Below are 13,774 nucleotides of genomic sequence, written 5' to 3'. Positions count from 1 at the left end.
CACCAAAAATAAAAAATACGGGTCACCTATTTTTTTTTCAAGTATCTATGACCAAATTTTGTTGCATTAATTTCCGGATATCCTGTATAATAATGTCGTCATATTGTTTTTTCTCAAGCTGACATAAATGTGAGAAATTTTTTCCAGTTTGTATGTTAATGAAAATGCTTTCTGTGCTTTATCATCACCATTACAAATGATTAATTCGACGCGAACGAAGTCGCGAGTACACGCTAGTATACATATAAAATTTCATCAAAATCGGTCTTCGGAGGAGTATGGTAACAAAAACTGTGACACAAAATTTTATATCTATATTTGATGTGAACAAAAATAAATATTATAATTACAAAAACAGGAAGACAGTTATTAATGTTTGCTTTTACTGTAAATTTGTACTTATATCTTTTACATAAACCTCGCTCTACATGACTAAAACAATAAAAATAAAATTGAAATAAAATATTAAAACATTAATGACATTTTTGAATTGACTTGGTAAGTATGCAACTAATATTACACTGAATCCTAATGATTTTTCCTTTTTAAATTTCAACTCTATGCATATAGTTGGCATAAGGTTGACAATTACATGGCACGAATTTTTGGGCATTTACTAATTATTGGTGTCTGTTATTATGGCGTTTTTTAAAAAATAATTTATTTACAGGTTAGTATTCAGACTTTGTTGAGCACCAATCACTGTTTGACTCCAGCGTTTGAATCAGGGCAGACATTTTTTTCAGCTTTTTTTTAATCGTTCTATCTGAAAAAGAAACTACGGTTACTGTGACGCCTTTTTTTCGATGTTAAGTATCGATTACCTCATTTTCTAGACTATTTCTTTCTTCTTCTAGTTTTTCCGCTGCATCTTCTGTTAAATTGTCGGTCATCATATTGGTTTCCATTGAGTCATTCTAAAATTCAATAAAAGTGTTTTTGAAAATAATCGGATTGCTCAAGTTCAAGGTTTTAGTTTAGTAAGAATGTCATTACAGATAAAATTATATATAATATAATTTTATCGTTTTTCTAGGCGTGTGTAGAATGTGTGTATTTAGAGAAATACGTAAATAGAGAGCATCTATAATAGCGTCTCCATTCTCCATGAAATGTAGCAAAATAAACGAATAAGGAAATTTACCAATATTTCTAAATTTTTAATTTTTTCTTCTATCCTTCCAATAGCCAAGTCTTTCTCTTCGATGTTTTCTTGAATTTTGGACAGTTCTTTGGTCATTTGGTCCGAAAGTTTTTGGTATTTTTCTCGTAAGTTTTCAATTTTCTGGTTGTTTTCGAACTCTCTTAACCATATGCTTCTCCTTACTTCTCTTAGTTGTTGTTTAATTTCTTCGTTGGATTTGATCTTTTTTTCACAGTCGTCTTTTTGGTCTTCTAATTTTTTTAGCTGAAAATAATAAAACAAAATCATAGATAATAATATACAAACTTAAACTTGTCAAAATTTTCCCGAAACTAAAATAAATTGGAATTGTTCCAATTATTAATCAAAAACTTAAAATTATTGTGCATTGAAGTTTGACGATGAATCTCTTTTAAACGGTTAATTTAATCAACTAATCATAAGAGACCTTTTTGGTAGAACAGTGAATTTCCTACAAAACTGTTAGTTGCGCGTATCATAATGATTTTTTTGTTAACGAATTTTAAAATTCATAAGAAAAAAGAAATCTGCCTTAAAATAATCAAAAAAAAACTTTTCTCATAGCGCTGAAAGAAAACACTCTCACCGTGGCCACAAAGTCCGTTTGAATAACAAGGCAAAGAGAGAAATGGCGGTATTCCATATTAGGAATACTATTTCATATTAGGAATCATATTCCATATTAGGAATGCTATTTCATATTAGGAATATTATTTCATATTAGGAATACTATTCCATATTAGGAATACTATTCTCTATTAGGAATACTATTGCGTATTAGGAATACTACTCCGTATTAGAAATACTATTTTATTGCGCGTATCATAATGGTTTTTTGATAACGAATTATAAAATTCATAAGAAAAAAGAAATCTGCCTTAAAATAATCAAAAAAAACTTTTCTCATAGCGCTGAAAGAAAACACTCTCACCGTGGCGACAAAGCCCGTTTGAATGACAAGGCAAAGAGAGAAATGGCGGTATTCCATATTAGGAATACTATTCCATATTAGAAATCATATTTCATATTAGGAATACTATTCCATATTAGGAATATTATTCTCTATTAGGAATACTATTCCGTATTAGGAATACTACTCCGTATTAGAAATACTATTTCATTGCGCGTATCATAATGGTTTTTTGTTAACGAGTTATAAAATTCATAAGAAAAAAGAAATCTGCCTTAAAATAATAAAAAAAAACTTTTCTCATAGCGCTGAAAGAAAACACTCTCACCGTGGCGACAAAGCCCGTTTGAATGACAAGGCAAAGAGAGAAATGGCGGTATTCCATATTAGGAATACTATTCCATATTAGGAATACTATTCCATATTAGAAATCATATTCCATATTAGGAATGCTATTTCATATTAGGAATCTTATTTCATATTAGGAATACTATTCCATATTAGGAATACTATTCTCTATTAGGAATACTATTCCGTATTAGGAATACTACTCCGTATTAGGAATACTATTTCATTGCGCGTATCATAATGATTTTTTGTTAACGAGTTATAAAATTCATATGAAAAAAGAAATCTGCCTTAAAATAATCAACTTCAATCTTTAATAACTTTCGAACGGTGAGGTTTACAAAAAAATTGTAAGAGACCTTTTTTGTAGAGAATTCTATTTCCTACAATATATATGAGACTAGATATTTTTTCTAAATAGTAGATACCGAGATATGCATTTTTCTTTCTAATATTAATGAAAAAATAAAAAACTGAAAGGCGGAGGACTTCCCTATTAAAATTAAGAGCTCATACTTGGACAGAATTTTTTCGAGGTGTTTACCAACCTTTTTTTCAGAGTATAAAGTTATAAAAATAGTTGATTTTTTTGACTCGCCCTATTGCGCATATTTGAAGTGAAACTATTAAACGAGGTTTTGAAGGACGTGTTTGAAAAAGTGAAGTTTGAATTGTTGGTAAAGAAATAAATTAAAAATTAATAAATAATTTGATGAATTTTCACAAAGTTTGTATTAAAATGACCGTCCCACTTCACTGAGTGCGCCGAGACAACCATTCGTGCTTTGGTACAACTGAATATCGGAGATGGAGAACTACTCTCTGGAAAATCGTCTCAGATACTGGCTTTTGTCGAAGCCCAGAGATTGTATGATGAATTACAACTCGAGAAAGGACAAAGGAGAACACGATATTTTGTTGTATTGGGATTTCCTGTGTTCGAGTACTTAAAACTCGGCATACCTGATGTTTTAAGTGATCTATTTCATTAAGCGAGTCTAAAATTATCCCTGTCAGTCTTTCATCTTCGTCTATGATCATCTCGTGAGTCTTATCCTTCTTTCTTAGAGAATCTCTGTTCGTTTTCGATGTTTTACCTTGCATTTGTTCTGTAGCCTCACGAATCTAAAAAAAAATAAAACTCTCGATGTCAGTCAAATAAAAATAAAACATTCTTTTGGAAAACTCTTACCAATCGTCGTTCTTCTAAGTCATATTTGATCGTGGCTATATCTCGTTTTAGTTTGTCGAATTCTAGGTTCACGTCGGCCTCTCTTAATCTAGAAAAAATAATATATTATACAGGGTGTTCCAGAAATAAGTGCAAGTATTTTAAGGGTGGTCTGGCCAAAAGAGAAACACATTTTGTCTTTGCCGTTTTTTGAAATAAATTAATTGATAATAATATAGTTATTTAACTTTGAAAATTTTAAAAAATAATGGCAACATTTTAAGCACCGCCGACAGCAATCGATAACCAGCCGCAAATACCAAGCAATTACCATAATCTCAGCTTGTTTGATATCCAGTGTTGACATATCGACCAGAAAGATTTAAAAACGATTTAGAAAATTCAAATTAAAAGGAAAAAACTTATCTAACATTAGAAAACGGGACTCCGATAGATAGTAGATCGATGTAATTTGGTTAGAGCGTCGTTTTATCGCCTTACCTAAAACCGTAACTCTACATTTAAAGGTGGGTATACACATGCTAGCCGAGCGGTTCGCAAACCGCTCGTTGGCAAATTGTTTTTGTACGAACCTTCAACGATCCAAGGGAAAAGCGCGAACGCCGCAACCAACCGAAAACATGCAGTCATTTTTTGCGATGCGACGCGACACCGCGACGGTGCGAGTACGCGTTTAATTATGTCTTCGCGAGAAGAGAATTATGCTCTGTTGGTGATGAGTGGTGCATTTTTAATGATGGCTAGTTTAGACAAGAAAACGAAGCAGCGACGTTGGTGGTAGGATGCTAATAAAGAAATCATTTTCTTTTTACATTGGTCTGCATTTTTTTTCAGTTCGACACCTATTTCCCTCCAAGCGTCCTCCTTTAAATTCTTTTTATCATGTTCCTTATGTTTTGGATCCCATAATAAAGCTTTTTTTCTATAGAGATCAATTAAATCTAAAATGATTTCCTCGGACCACTCCATATTTAAATAAAGCTCTATACCTCTTCCAACCGTAAACAAAAACACACGAGCTCGTCCACCGAGAGCCACGAATCCCTTTGTGTTCGTCAAAAAAACCGACAGGAGGCGGATCGCCGCGAACGGTTTGCGAGCCGTTCGTTCGTTGCTCAAAACAACGTATACATTTGCGAATTATAGGTTCGCGAATCACTCGGCTCGCATGTGTATACATACCCACCTTAACAACACTTCATTTCACTGCGATTCTTGACAACTCTACACTCACAAGTGTGTATTTGGTATAAAATACATTCATATACCATCTGAATTATTTATGATTGTTTTTTGAGAATTCAAACTCCTCTGTTTTTCTTCTCATCTCACACTCTTGTTTTTGTGAATAATTGGATGACCTAAAAATTCCATCAATGATCTGTTTAAATGTAGGTCAAACGTTGACTATTTACATATCTAATAGAGGGTGCTGATTCTGAACTGTTGAAAAGCCGCTATTATTGTTCATTATTTAGTTTCATTATTTCAGTTTACTAAACTGTAGTTTTTTTTCAGTTAAAAATACATGATGTAGAGATTTTTATAAAAAGCTTGATATTTTAACACTGTTTACAATATATTTAATCTTGTGAACAAACAGTTTCATTAATTTTCAACAAATTGATAAGAACGGACACAAAAATAAAGTAAAACGCATTTTTTAAGAATTTTTGACAACAGAAATATAACTTGGCTGATTTTACCGTATTATTAAAAGTATAAACAACTGAAATGTGAAGCTAAAATAATAAACATGAATTATTTTCAACAAAACTGCAAACCTTGAATGTACATAACTTTTTCAAATACAGTTCATGCTAATATAGGATCTGCATTTGCCGCACATGGATCGTGCGCATTTGATTCATGAGATTTTTGTTTTTTGTCATTTCTTCGTTGACATATATCACATCTCTTTCTTTTCTGGTATTGATTATTCAATTTTTCCCTTCTATAAGTAAGAGATTCAGAATCGGAGTTATGGTTACTCTTCGGAGAAAAATCAATGTCTCGATGATCTTCATCTCACGTAAGTCTCTTTAAGTTCATCAAACCACTCAATTAGTGCTTCCTCAAAATTAGCGTCCCAGTAAGGCACACTATTTAGACTACCCACCATCCTAATAATAAAACATTCTTGGCGTGGTGGTGCCGCACAGACCCCAATGAAACTTGGCCCCCGCCGGTAGGAACAATACTTGATAAAACCAAGTGCGCTTTTACATATTGGTACCCTAACTTACAGGTAAATGGCGCGGCGAGGCCTAATTCTTAAACGTAAACATTTTACAGAGGTTGAAATAGTGCTTGGGGTCCGCTAGACCCCACCACGCCAGTTGAGTGTTAATAGTAATCTAAAATGATTAAAAATTTACAGTGAATAAAATAATTTAAGTATTTTTTGTATAAATTTAAAAATGTGAACTTGTAACTTTTAAACATAGAGAATGTGAATAACGTAGGAGGTGGCAGCATTGCATTCTCTCGAAGCACTATAAACAAATTTCCGGAAACCGAATAAGGGGCACTTAAAAGTTTTTCAATATTTTCCGAAAAATGTCAAGAAAAATATAAAATTTTCAACATTTTTTTTTCGTAAAAAAACTCATGGACGTGTTTCTGGCGTACTACGAACTATACAACCAGTTAAAATACTTGCACTTACTTCTGGAAGAACCTGTATATAAATTACTTTAAAATTCTATTTTCATTGAATTTGCATTTTTAAGAGAGCGTATCAAAAGGCAGCATCTAGTTATGACCCACCCTGTATATGTACCTGGCGGCTAGAAATTCATCCTGCCACTGGTTGATCCCTTTGTAGTAAATGTCTTTGGACTTCTCCACATCGTATTCTAGAGCGGTGTAGTGATCGTGGAGTTCTTGAAGGAGGTCGTCGCTTTCGGCAATCCTTAGCTTGGTCTTCACTAGTAGTTCGTGTAGACATTCGGTCACGTTGCTTTTGAAGTCCAGTTGTTCTTTGATGGGCTTCAATTCTTTTATAAACTGGTTAATCTGAAATAATAAATAAACAAACAGTATATGGCCCACATATTTTTTACAATCGCGTATCAGGAAATACTTTCTGAGCAACTAACCTAACCCAACCTTAAAAACTTTTCTCATAGCACTCCCACTGTGGCCACAAAGTCCGTTTGTATGACAAGGCAAAACCTATACGGGAGTATAATGATGAAAAGATTAAAAATCACTGTCTTGCGATTAGGCGTATTCGTTTCCGAGAAATGGCGGTATGCCATATTAGGAATAATATTCCATATTAGGAATCCTATTCTATATTAGGAATCCTATTCGATATTAGGAATCCTATTCGTTATTAGGAATCTTATTCCCTATTAGGAATACTGTTCCGTATTAGGAATCATATTCCCTATTAAGAATCATTCTCTATTAGGAATACTATTCCGTATTAGGAATCCTATTCCCTAATAGGAATCCTTTTCCCTATTAGGAATCCTATTTCCTATTAGGAATACTATTCCGTATTAGGAACCCTATTCCCTATTAGGAATCCTATTCCCTATTAGGAATCCTATTCCTTATTAGGAATCCTATTTCCTATTAGGAATACTCTTCCATGTTAAGAATACTATTCCGTATTAGGAATACTATTCCATATTTGTTTACTTTCCTCTTACTGAATTGTTAAGGATTCCTTTTAATAATTTTGCTTGAAAATGTCGTTGAGTATTATTCATTTACTGAGTTTTGCAATTTCTATGTGACAGAGTATACTCATATTAAATAAAATGTTGGTAAAAAGCAGATTGTTGAAGGCTGGTAATTCACAGCTTAGCTCTTTAGTAGTTAGCAGCGACGTAACGTGGCGTCAATACAAGGGGGTGTAATAAGTAACTGCAATGAACATTTTACCAACACAATAAGATTTTTTTCTTTTTTTATTGAAGTCTTTAATTTTGAAGGTACAAAAATAAAATATACAAAAAATGTAGTAATAATTGTAATGTAGTACAATAAGTTAAAAAATAGTCTAACCAATTCAAATAAAAGAATTAAATTGAGGTAAAAAAAACAAAGCTGTGAACGTATCTGTTAGATAAAATGGTAGACAAGAAAGAGACAAAAAAGTTCATTGAGTGCCTTACAACCACATACCAGTGTTCACTTTTATAAACATTTTCACTGAAATGACGAATACACGATTTTAATTTAGTATTAATATTCAAAATATGCTTTGGAGATCCTTCTTCAATAGTTTTTAATTTTTCTAAATACATCATAGAACTGAAGGATGATTGCAAAATTATTTCTTTTTTACAGCCGCACTCAGAATCGGTCATCGCGAAGCGCGACGATATTTTTTATTTTATACCGCGAATGAGATGTGTTGAAAAAATCGCATCACCCACCGACTAAAACAGCGAACGGAAGACGTAATCGCGGCCGGAAAGTTCGCTGACCCCGGCTCACGTTCGGCGGCTTTTAAGATGTACCGAGGACAGTCGCATCATCCCGCTGTCGAGATATTTTTATTTTTAGCGTTTGGCATAGATAATTGAGATTGAATTTAATTATTTGAATAAATTTACTGAGACAGAGTATAGTATATATTTATTATAGGAGATATCAGTGGCTTTTTTTAAATAAAAACGTATTACAATATTTTCACCCGCATCACCCGCATCAATGGAAGCTTTGCCGCTGGTAGTTACTGTACTTACTGTATATATGTTTGGTGCTTACCGATTCTATTTGTTCTCTACAAATCTGCAATCTCTGGGATTGTTCCAGATTAGCCCTTCTTTCTTTCTGCAATTCCTCCAGAAGGTTATTTAACTCGTTCTTCTTATCAACAATGATCACTTCGTTCTGCCTGAATTTTTCCCTGAGATCATCACGTTCACTTTCCAATAGCATCAGTTTTTCCTTCAACTGCTGATTGATTTGTCTCGATTTCTGGCAAAAGAAACAAAAATAAAACGACCGATACAGGGGTTTCTTGAATAAGTGTACGTATTTTTAGGGCATGTAGATCTCGATAAAAGAAACATAATGTATTTTCTCTTGATCGTTTTTCAAATAAGTCCAAAACGAGTTATTTACGTGCGATTATTAAAAAAATTGTGTTTTCACTATGTGCGCATATTTGAAGTGGGACTTCTTACTAACAGCTATTAAATTGAAGGATTTGAAGAAGGTCATGTTTGAAAAAGTGTAGTTTGAAATGTTTAAAAAGTAATAAATGAAAAAAAATAAGACTAAAAAATAGTTCTTTGCGTGTAACAAATAGCTTTTTACTTGTAACGAATAGTTTTTTACACGTAATAATTTGATTCCCTTTCGCAAAATTTGTATTAAAATATCAATATTTTTGATAAACACGTGGACTGCTCACAAATACACGTCGCGTTACTACCTATTTCTAGACGTTACCACTAGCTCGTGTGTCGCGGCCTTGAATTTTTACTACCAGCGAGCGTAAAGAAGTTTCGCTTCAAAAATTGCTTAAATTTTTAGAACCACTGCATTTTTCCTGTGTTTTCGTTCCTCTATGTTTTATTTACTACCTATATCGCCATATTATTAAGATATTTGTTGCGTTTAAAAAAAACTTTTTTCTTCATTGACATGTTAACGTATAACGTGTAAAGTATAAACGGGATTAACAATTTTAGAACAAGCAAAAATTTTTATGAAGAATACATTTTTCTCAAAATGGCAATAATAAAAAAGTTTTTCCTCTTGTAAAGACAATCCGGGGAGCATATTTGTATGTTGCACACAGATTATCCATTCGGGATTAGTCGGGTCTGCTGCGAAGTTATACTTGGGAGAGCACTTCCTTTGATAAACCGAGTGCAACATACAGAAACATTGTAACATATGGCTTTAGGCTTAATATATTTTTAGATGACTTTTGTTTTAAATTATATTAGTTGTAGCTCTTTGTCTAACGTTGAAATGGCAACGGTAAATACGCTTAAAAATAGTTCTTGGAGCTTTGGAAGCAAGTGGAAATGTTCGTTTTGTTCTCCAAGTTTCTTTGGTAAGTGATTGGAGCTTATCAAGCCATTCCTGACAGAGAAAAAATCCGTTACTAAACTTGACGTCCAACTTTACTGTTATTTAAGCTTTTTCCTCTTTTTAGGTAAATTCAAAGGTAGATTTAAATAAAAAAAATAATTCTTTCTTCATTCATTATACGTAAAAAAGTAATTAATTATATGATTATTGTTTATTGTTCAGGTGCGATTTGAGGGAGCATCTAAAAATGATTTTTTCTTCATATCGAGCATCAAAGCGTACTCGAACCCTCTTTATCTAGGAATACTATAAGGAGGAAACAAACTTTATACACTGTTGGAGAAATGAAACGGAACACTCGATTTTAAAAAACGATAATAAAAAACACTAATGGCAGCGTCTATGGTCCTAACTATAAAGCCCTTGTAAAAATTAAGTTTATGTTTAGGTAATGTTGGGCGATAGATATCGATCTTCTAGAGTGTCGGTATTCTTTATTCCGATTCCCGAAATTTTGAATCAGTATGCCTATTCATTCTCATATATAATTTATTTTTGCTCCCATGCTATATCCTTAAAAGGGTAGGAAAATACCGGCTGCGTCTCAAAACCACTATAACTTTTTTATTTTTTCAGATAAAACAACGATATTTGGTATGTTAGTATATGACATAAATTGGGATTGATTGACGTATTCAGTTGTTTTCGGTCACTTCCGGTTTCACCGGAAATTACTACAACTTTTGATTTTTAAATAGCACTCTCGGTATTTTTTTACATTATTCGATAGAAAATGACACTCTGAATCGAATGGCATATCATATGTCAACTTTTGACATGTTGGCATATTTTATTTGTAATTATAACATGTGGTTCATAACGAAAATTTGACTCAAAATACCAAGTGTGTGATATCAAATTATTCGTAAAAAAATGCCTTTTCCAAATATGCTAATGAGCCACCCTCGTTCCATTTGAAAAAAATGAGATATGATTAAAAATACGATTTGGGCATCTTTTAATCGTCCAGGACAAGACACTAAAAACTTTAGACGATCAAATCTATTTTTCCAAGGCTCCTTGATTAAAAATTCTACTAGATTGAAATTTAAAATAGAATTTGTTTTTGAGTGACTATGTCAAAAATTGACATATGATATGTCATTCGATTCAGAGTGTCATTTTCTATCGAATAAAGTAAAAAAGTACCCAGGGTGCCATTTAAAAATCAAAAGTTGTGGTCATTTCTAATGAAACCGGAAGTGACCGAAAACAGTTGAATACGTCAATCAATCCCAATTTATGTCATATACTAACATACCAAATCTCGTTGTTTAATCTGAAGAAATAAAAAAGTTATAGGGGTGAGCCACTTGTGACACGCACCCGGTATAATATAGACAATACCTCTATGGACAATACCTATATCATCACTTCACAAAACATAATTATTCATAATAACGCCAACACTACTGTGTATGTTGCACTCGCGTTATCCAAGAAAGTGCTCTCCCGAGTATAATAACTTACATACCGCCGAATCGCAGCAGACCCGACTAATTCCGAATGGATAATCTATGTGCAATATACAAATATGCATCCGGGGATATACTGTATATTTTCGTATATTTTTATTTTCCTCTAAAACAGTATGGAAATTTGGAAAAGTATAAAAGTGATTAACCATCTTAAAACAAGCAAAAACTCTTAGGAAGAATGCATTTCCTCAAAAAGTTAGCAATAAAAAATGGGGAATACCACCCCTAAAAGTATGTGCACTTATTCAAGACTCACCCTGTATATAACGTTTTTTTACACATTTTTCGTTACACCTACCTCCAATAGACCCTTCTTGTAAACCAACTCTTCCATTTTCGCAAAAACACCCGAAACAATGAAACATAAATATCGCGACTTATATCTTTTAATTTAATTTAATTCAACCTAAAGACGTCACATCTATTGTATCAAGGATAACAAGGACATGTTACGAACAAAATAAAAAAAAATATATCTGTGAGGATCCGTTTTGTTTTATGTATAATATCTATCAGGATGGTACCCAATCAAAGACATACCTCGAGTTCCATGCGTTCGGCTCTCTCTTTCTCTAGTACTGCCATGTAGGCGTTTTCCACCAATTTAAACATGACTCAGTAGTTGAAAAAAATGCGATTACATGTAGCCAGCGATGCACCGTACTGAACAACAGGTGAATAATAAGTTACGTTGACAGGTTTTCTTATCGCACACGCACACAGGTGGAATTGAGTGCTTTAATTTGCCCGATGATAAGGATTTTTTTATTGTTATTGGACTTGAGTGTGGAATAGAGATAAGAAATCTAAAAGAAGATAGGGATTGGTATATTTTTGTTCTGTTGAATACTATGATCGATCATGAGAATCTATTTGTTTTGTGAAATCATGATCGTTGTTGTTATCCTTGAATTTAATTAAAAATGTAGGTTTCGGATTCTCCGTACGGAATTTTCGTATTCATTAATATCGGACGGTGTGGTATGAAGGTATACAGGGTGATTCAAGTTAATCACCGCGGGTTTATACAGGGTGTCCCAGGCTGAACGCGCATTAGAAGTTTCTAGAGAACTACAACATCTAGATTGGAGATTTTGTGGCAAATCAGTGTGTTACAACGAGATCTATGGATTAAAAATATTTTCAATATGGCGGCACTTCCGGAAGTACCAGCAACTTTCTTATTTTAAATGGGTGCCTCCATTTTTTAGTACATATTTAAATTATCTGTAAAATTTTATGAATTTTGATATCAAACACTCTATTCCTAACGTTAACCGTTAATATTTAAAATTTTTGGACGAAAAAAAAATGCCTGTCAAAAATATGTGTATAGCCTGAACGTCAAATTAAGTGATTACCACAGCCACTGTACCATAAAGCGAAGACATGTAACTATCTATTTCAAAAATTAAATTGTCCGTATGTCATATAATAATGGCCGCAGCTGTCATGGAATTGAGCGATTAAAAAATTATCATAAATCATTTTTTTCAAATGGAAATCCACTTTTTTTATTTCGCTAGTGCAAAGGCTTTTCCATTCGTTACTTTTTGACTATACATGTTCCTATACCTAAAATAAATCGTTTTTAAGTTATTAAGATTTAATTTCAAAGCATATATTTTTTTTGATTTTAACTAGTAGCCTCTATGACTTTGAAACTTTGTTCAAAAAGCAGTATACTATCGGTCATCATTTCCAAACCAACTTTGCCCTGTTTTTTTTTCGATCATACGGTATATTAATATATCAACTATTAGATATCACTAAAGAGCGAAAATACGAGGTATATTTTTATAAATACACTTTTTAAACTCTTAGCCCACGGCCACACAGAAAGCGTTTTTAGCGTTTTGCGTTTTTTGCGTCTCAAGCGCTTTTTGCGATTTTACCGTTTTTTAAGCGGTTTGTGTCCATTAAAAACACGCAAATGTCGCGGCAGGTCTGCAGTTTCTATCAAGCTGTCAATTAGTAACGTCGCAAGCTCGTGGATTCCCGGCCCGTCCAACAATCAATCCTGTGAGAAAGAGATAGGCGAGATCGGCGCGGTTAGCGTTGAAGAGACGAAGATAAAAGATGCTGGGATTGAATTGTGGACGGGCCGGGGCATATATTCCAAGACAAACACAATCTACTGCTAGTGTCAGTGGTGTGTGTAAAAATAATAATTATTATTTGCTATTTATTTTACGAAATTTTAGTTTATATGTGTATAGTTTTTTTATGTTGTAGTGTTGTGGTTAGTACTTGTTATAATTATAATATAATATAATAAATAATTATAATTATATAATAGAATAGTAAATATTTCTAGTTGCTAATGCAATTTTAGGACATGCTTTATGAATCATTTTGGAGTGAAACTTCTTTACGCGCGCTGGGAGTAAAAATTCAAGGCCGTGACATACGAGCTAATGCGACGGCCCTGACACACGAACTCGTAACGAAACGTGTTAACGGCTTAGAAATACGTAGTGACGCGCCGTGTATTTGTGAGCAGTCCACGTGTTTATCAAAAATATTGATATTTTAATACAAATTTTGTAGAAGTGAATCAAATTATTACGTGTAAAAAAATATTTGTTACACGTAAAAAACTATTTTTATTA

The 13,774-nt window shown here is 32.9% G+C and overlaps 1 protein-coding gene across 3 annotated transcripts; it reads right to left on the bottom strand.

Moving 5' to 3' along the window:
* Positions 1-361: 361 nt before the first annotated feature.
* Positions 362-11,879, bottom strand: LOC115875232 (golgin subfamily A member 6-like protein 6). Of its 3 annotated transcripts, none has more exons than XM_030890648.1 (8): positions 11,703-11,879; positions 8,344-8,556; positions 6,398-6,633; positions 3,616-3,703; positions 3,387-3,548; positions 1,145-1,408; positions 825-917; positions 362-778 (listed from the first exon to the last, which is right to left on the bottom strand). In XM_030890648.1, the coding sequence occupies exons 1-8, from the start codon at positions 11,772-11,774 to the stop codon at positions 743-745; spliced, it is 1,164 nt and encodes a 387-aa protein (XP_030746508.1). In that variant the 5' UTR covers positions 11,775-11,879; the 3' UTR covers positions 362-742. The 3 variants fall into 3 exon arrangements, with proteins under 3 accessions (XP_030746508.1, XP_030746509.1, XP_030746510.1); XM_030890649.1 differs by having other exon boundaries at positions 362-766; positions 11,703-11,877; XM_030890650.1 differs by having other exon boundaries at positions 11,461-11,739.
* Between the last annotated feature and the right edge of the window lie 1,895 nt (positions 11,880-13,774).

Source organism: Sitophilus oryzae, unplaced genomic scaffold (genome assembly GCF_002938485.1).
Source record: "Sitophilus oryzae breed Bouriz unplaced genomic scaffold, Soryzae_2.0 scaffold_1356_pilon_pilon, whole genome shotgun sequence".
Taxonomy (NCBI): Eukaryota; Metazoa; Arthropoda; class Insecta; order Coleoptera; family Curculionidae; genus Sitophilus; species Sitophilus oryzae.
The sequence above is the reverse complement of the archived record's forward strand: the minus strand, read 5'-3'. Positions and strand labels throughout refer to the sequence as shown.

What these genes read in the sequence shown, in the direction of transcription:
- LOC115875232 (XM_030890648.1), bottom strand. Translation starts at nt 11,774, where the DNA reads ATGTTTAAATTGGTGGAAAACGCCTACATGGCAGTACTAGAGAAAGAG. An exon ending in GATGAATTTCTAGCCGCCAG is followed by an intron (nt 3,704 to 6,397) that starts GTACATATACAG and finishes TATTTTTTCTAG; the next exon opens with ATTAAGAGAGGCCGACGTGA. An exon ending in GAAATAGTCTAGAAAATGAG is followed by an intron (nt 779 to 824) that starts GTAATCGATACT and finishes CAGTAACCGTAG; the next exon opens with TTTCTTTTTCAGATAGAACG.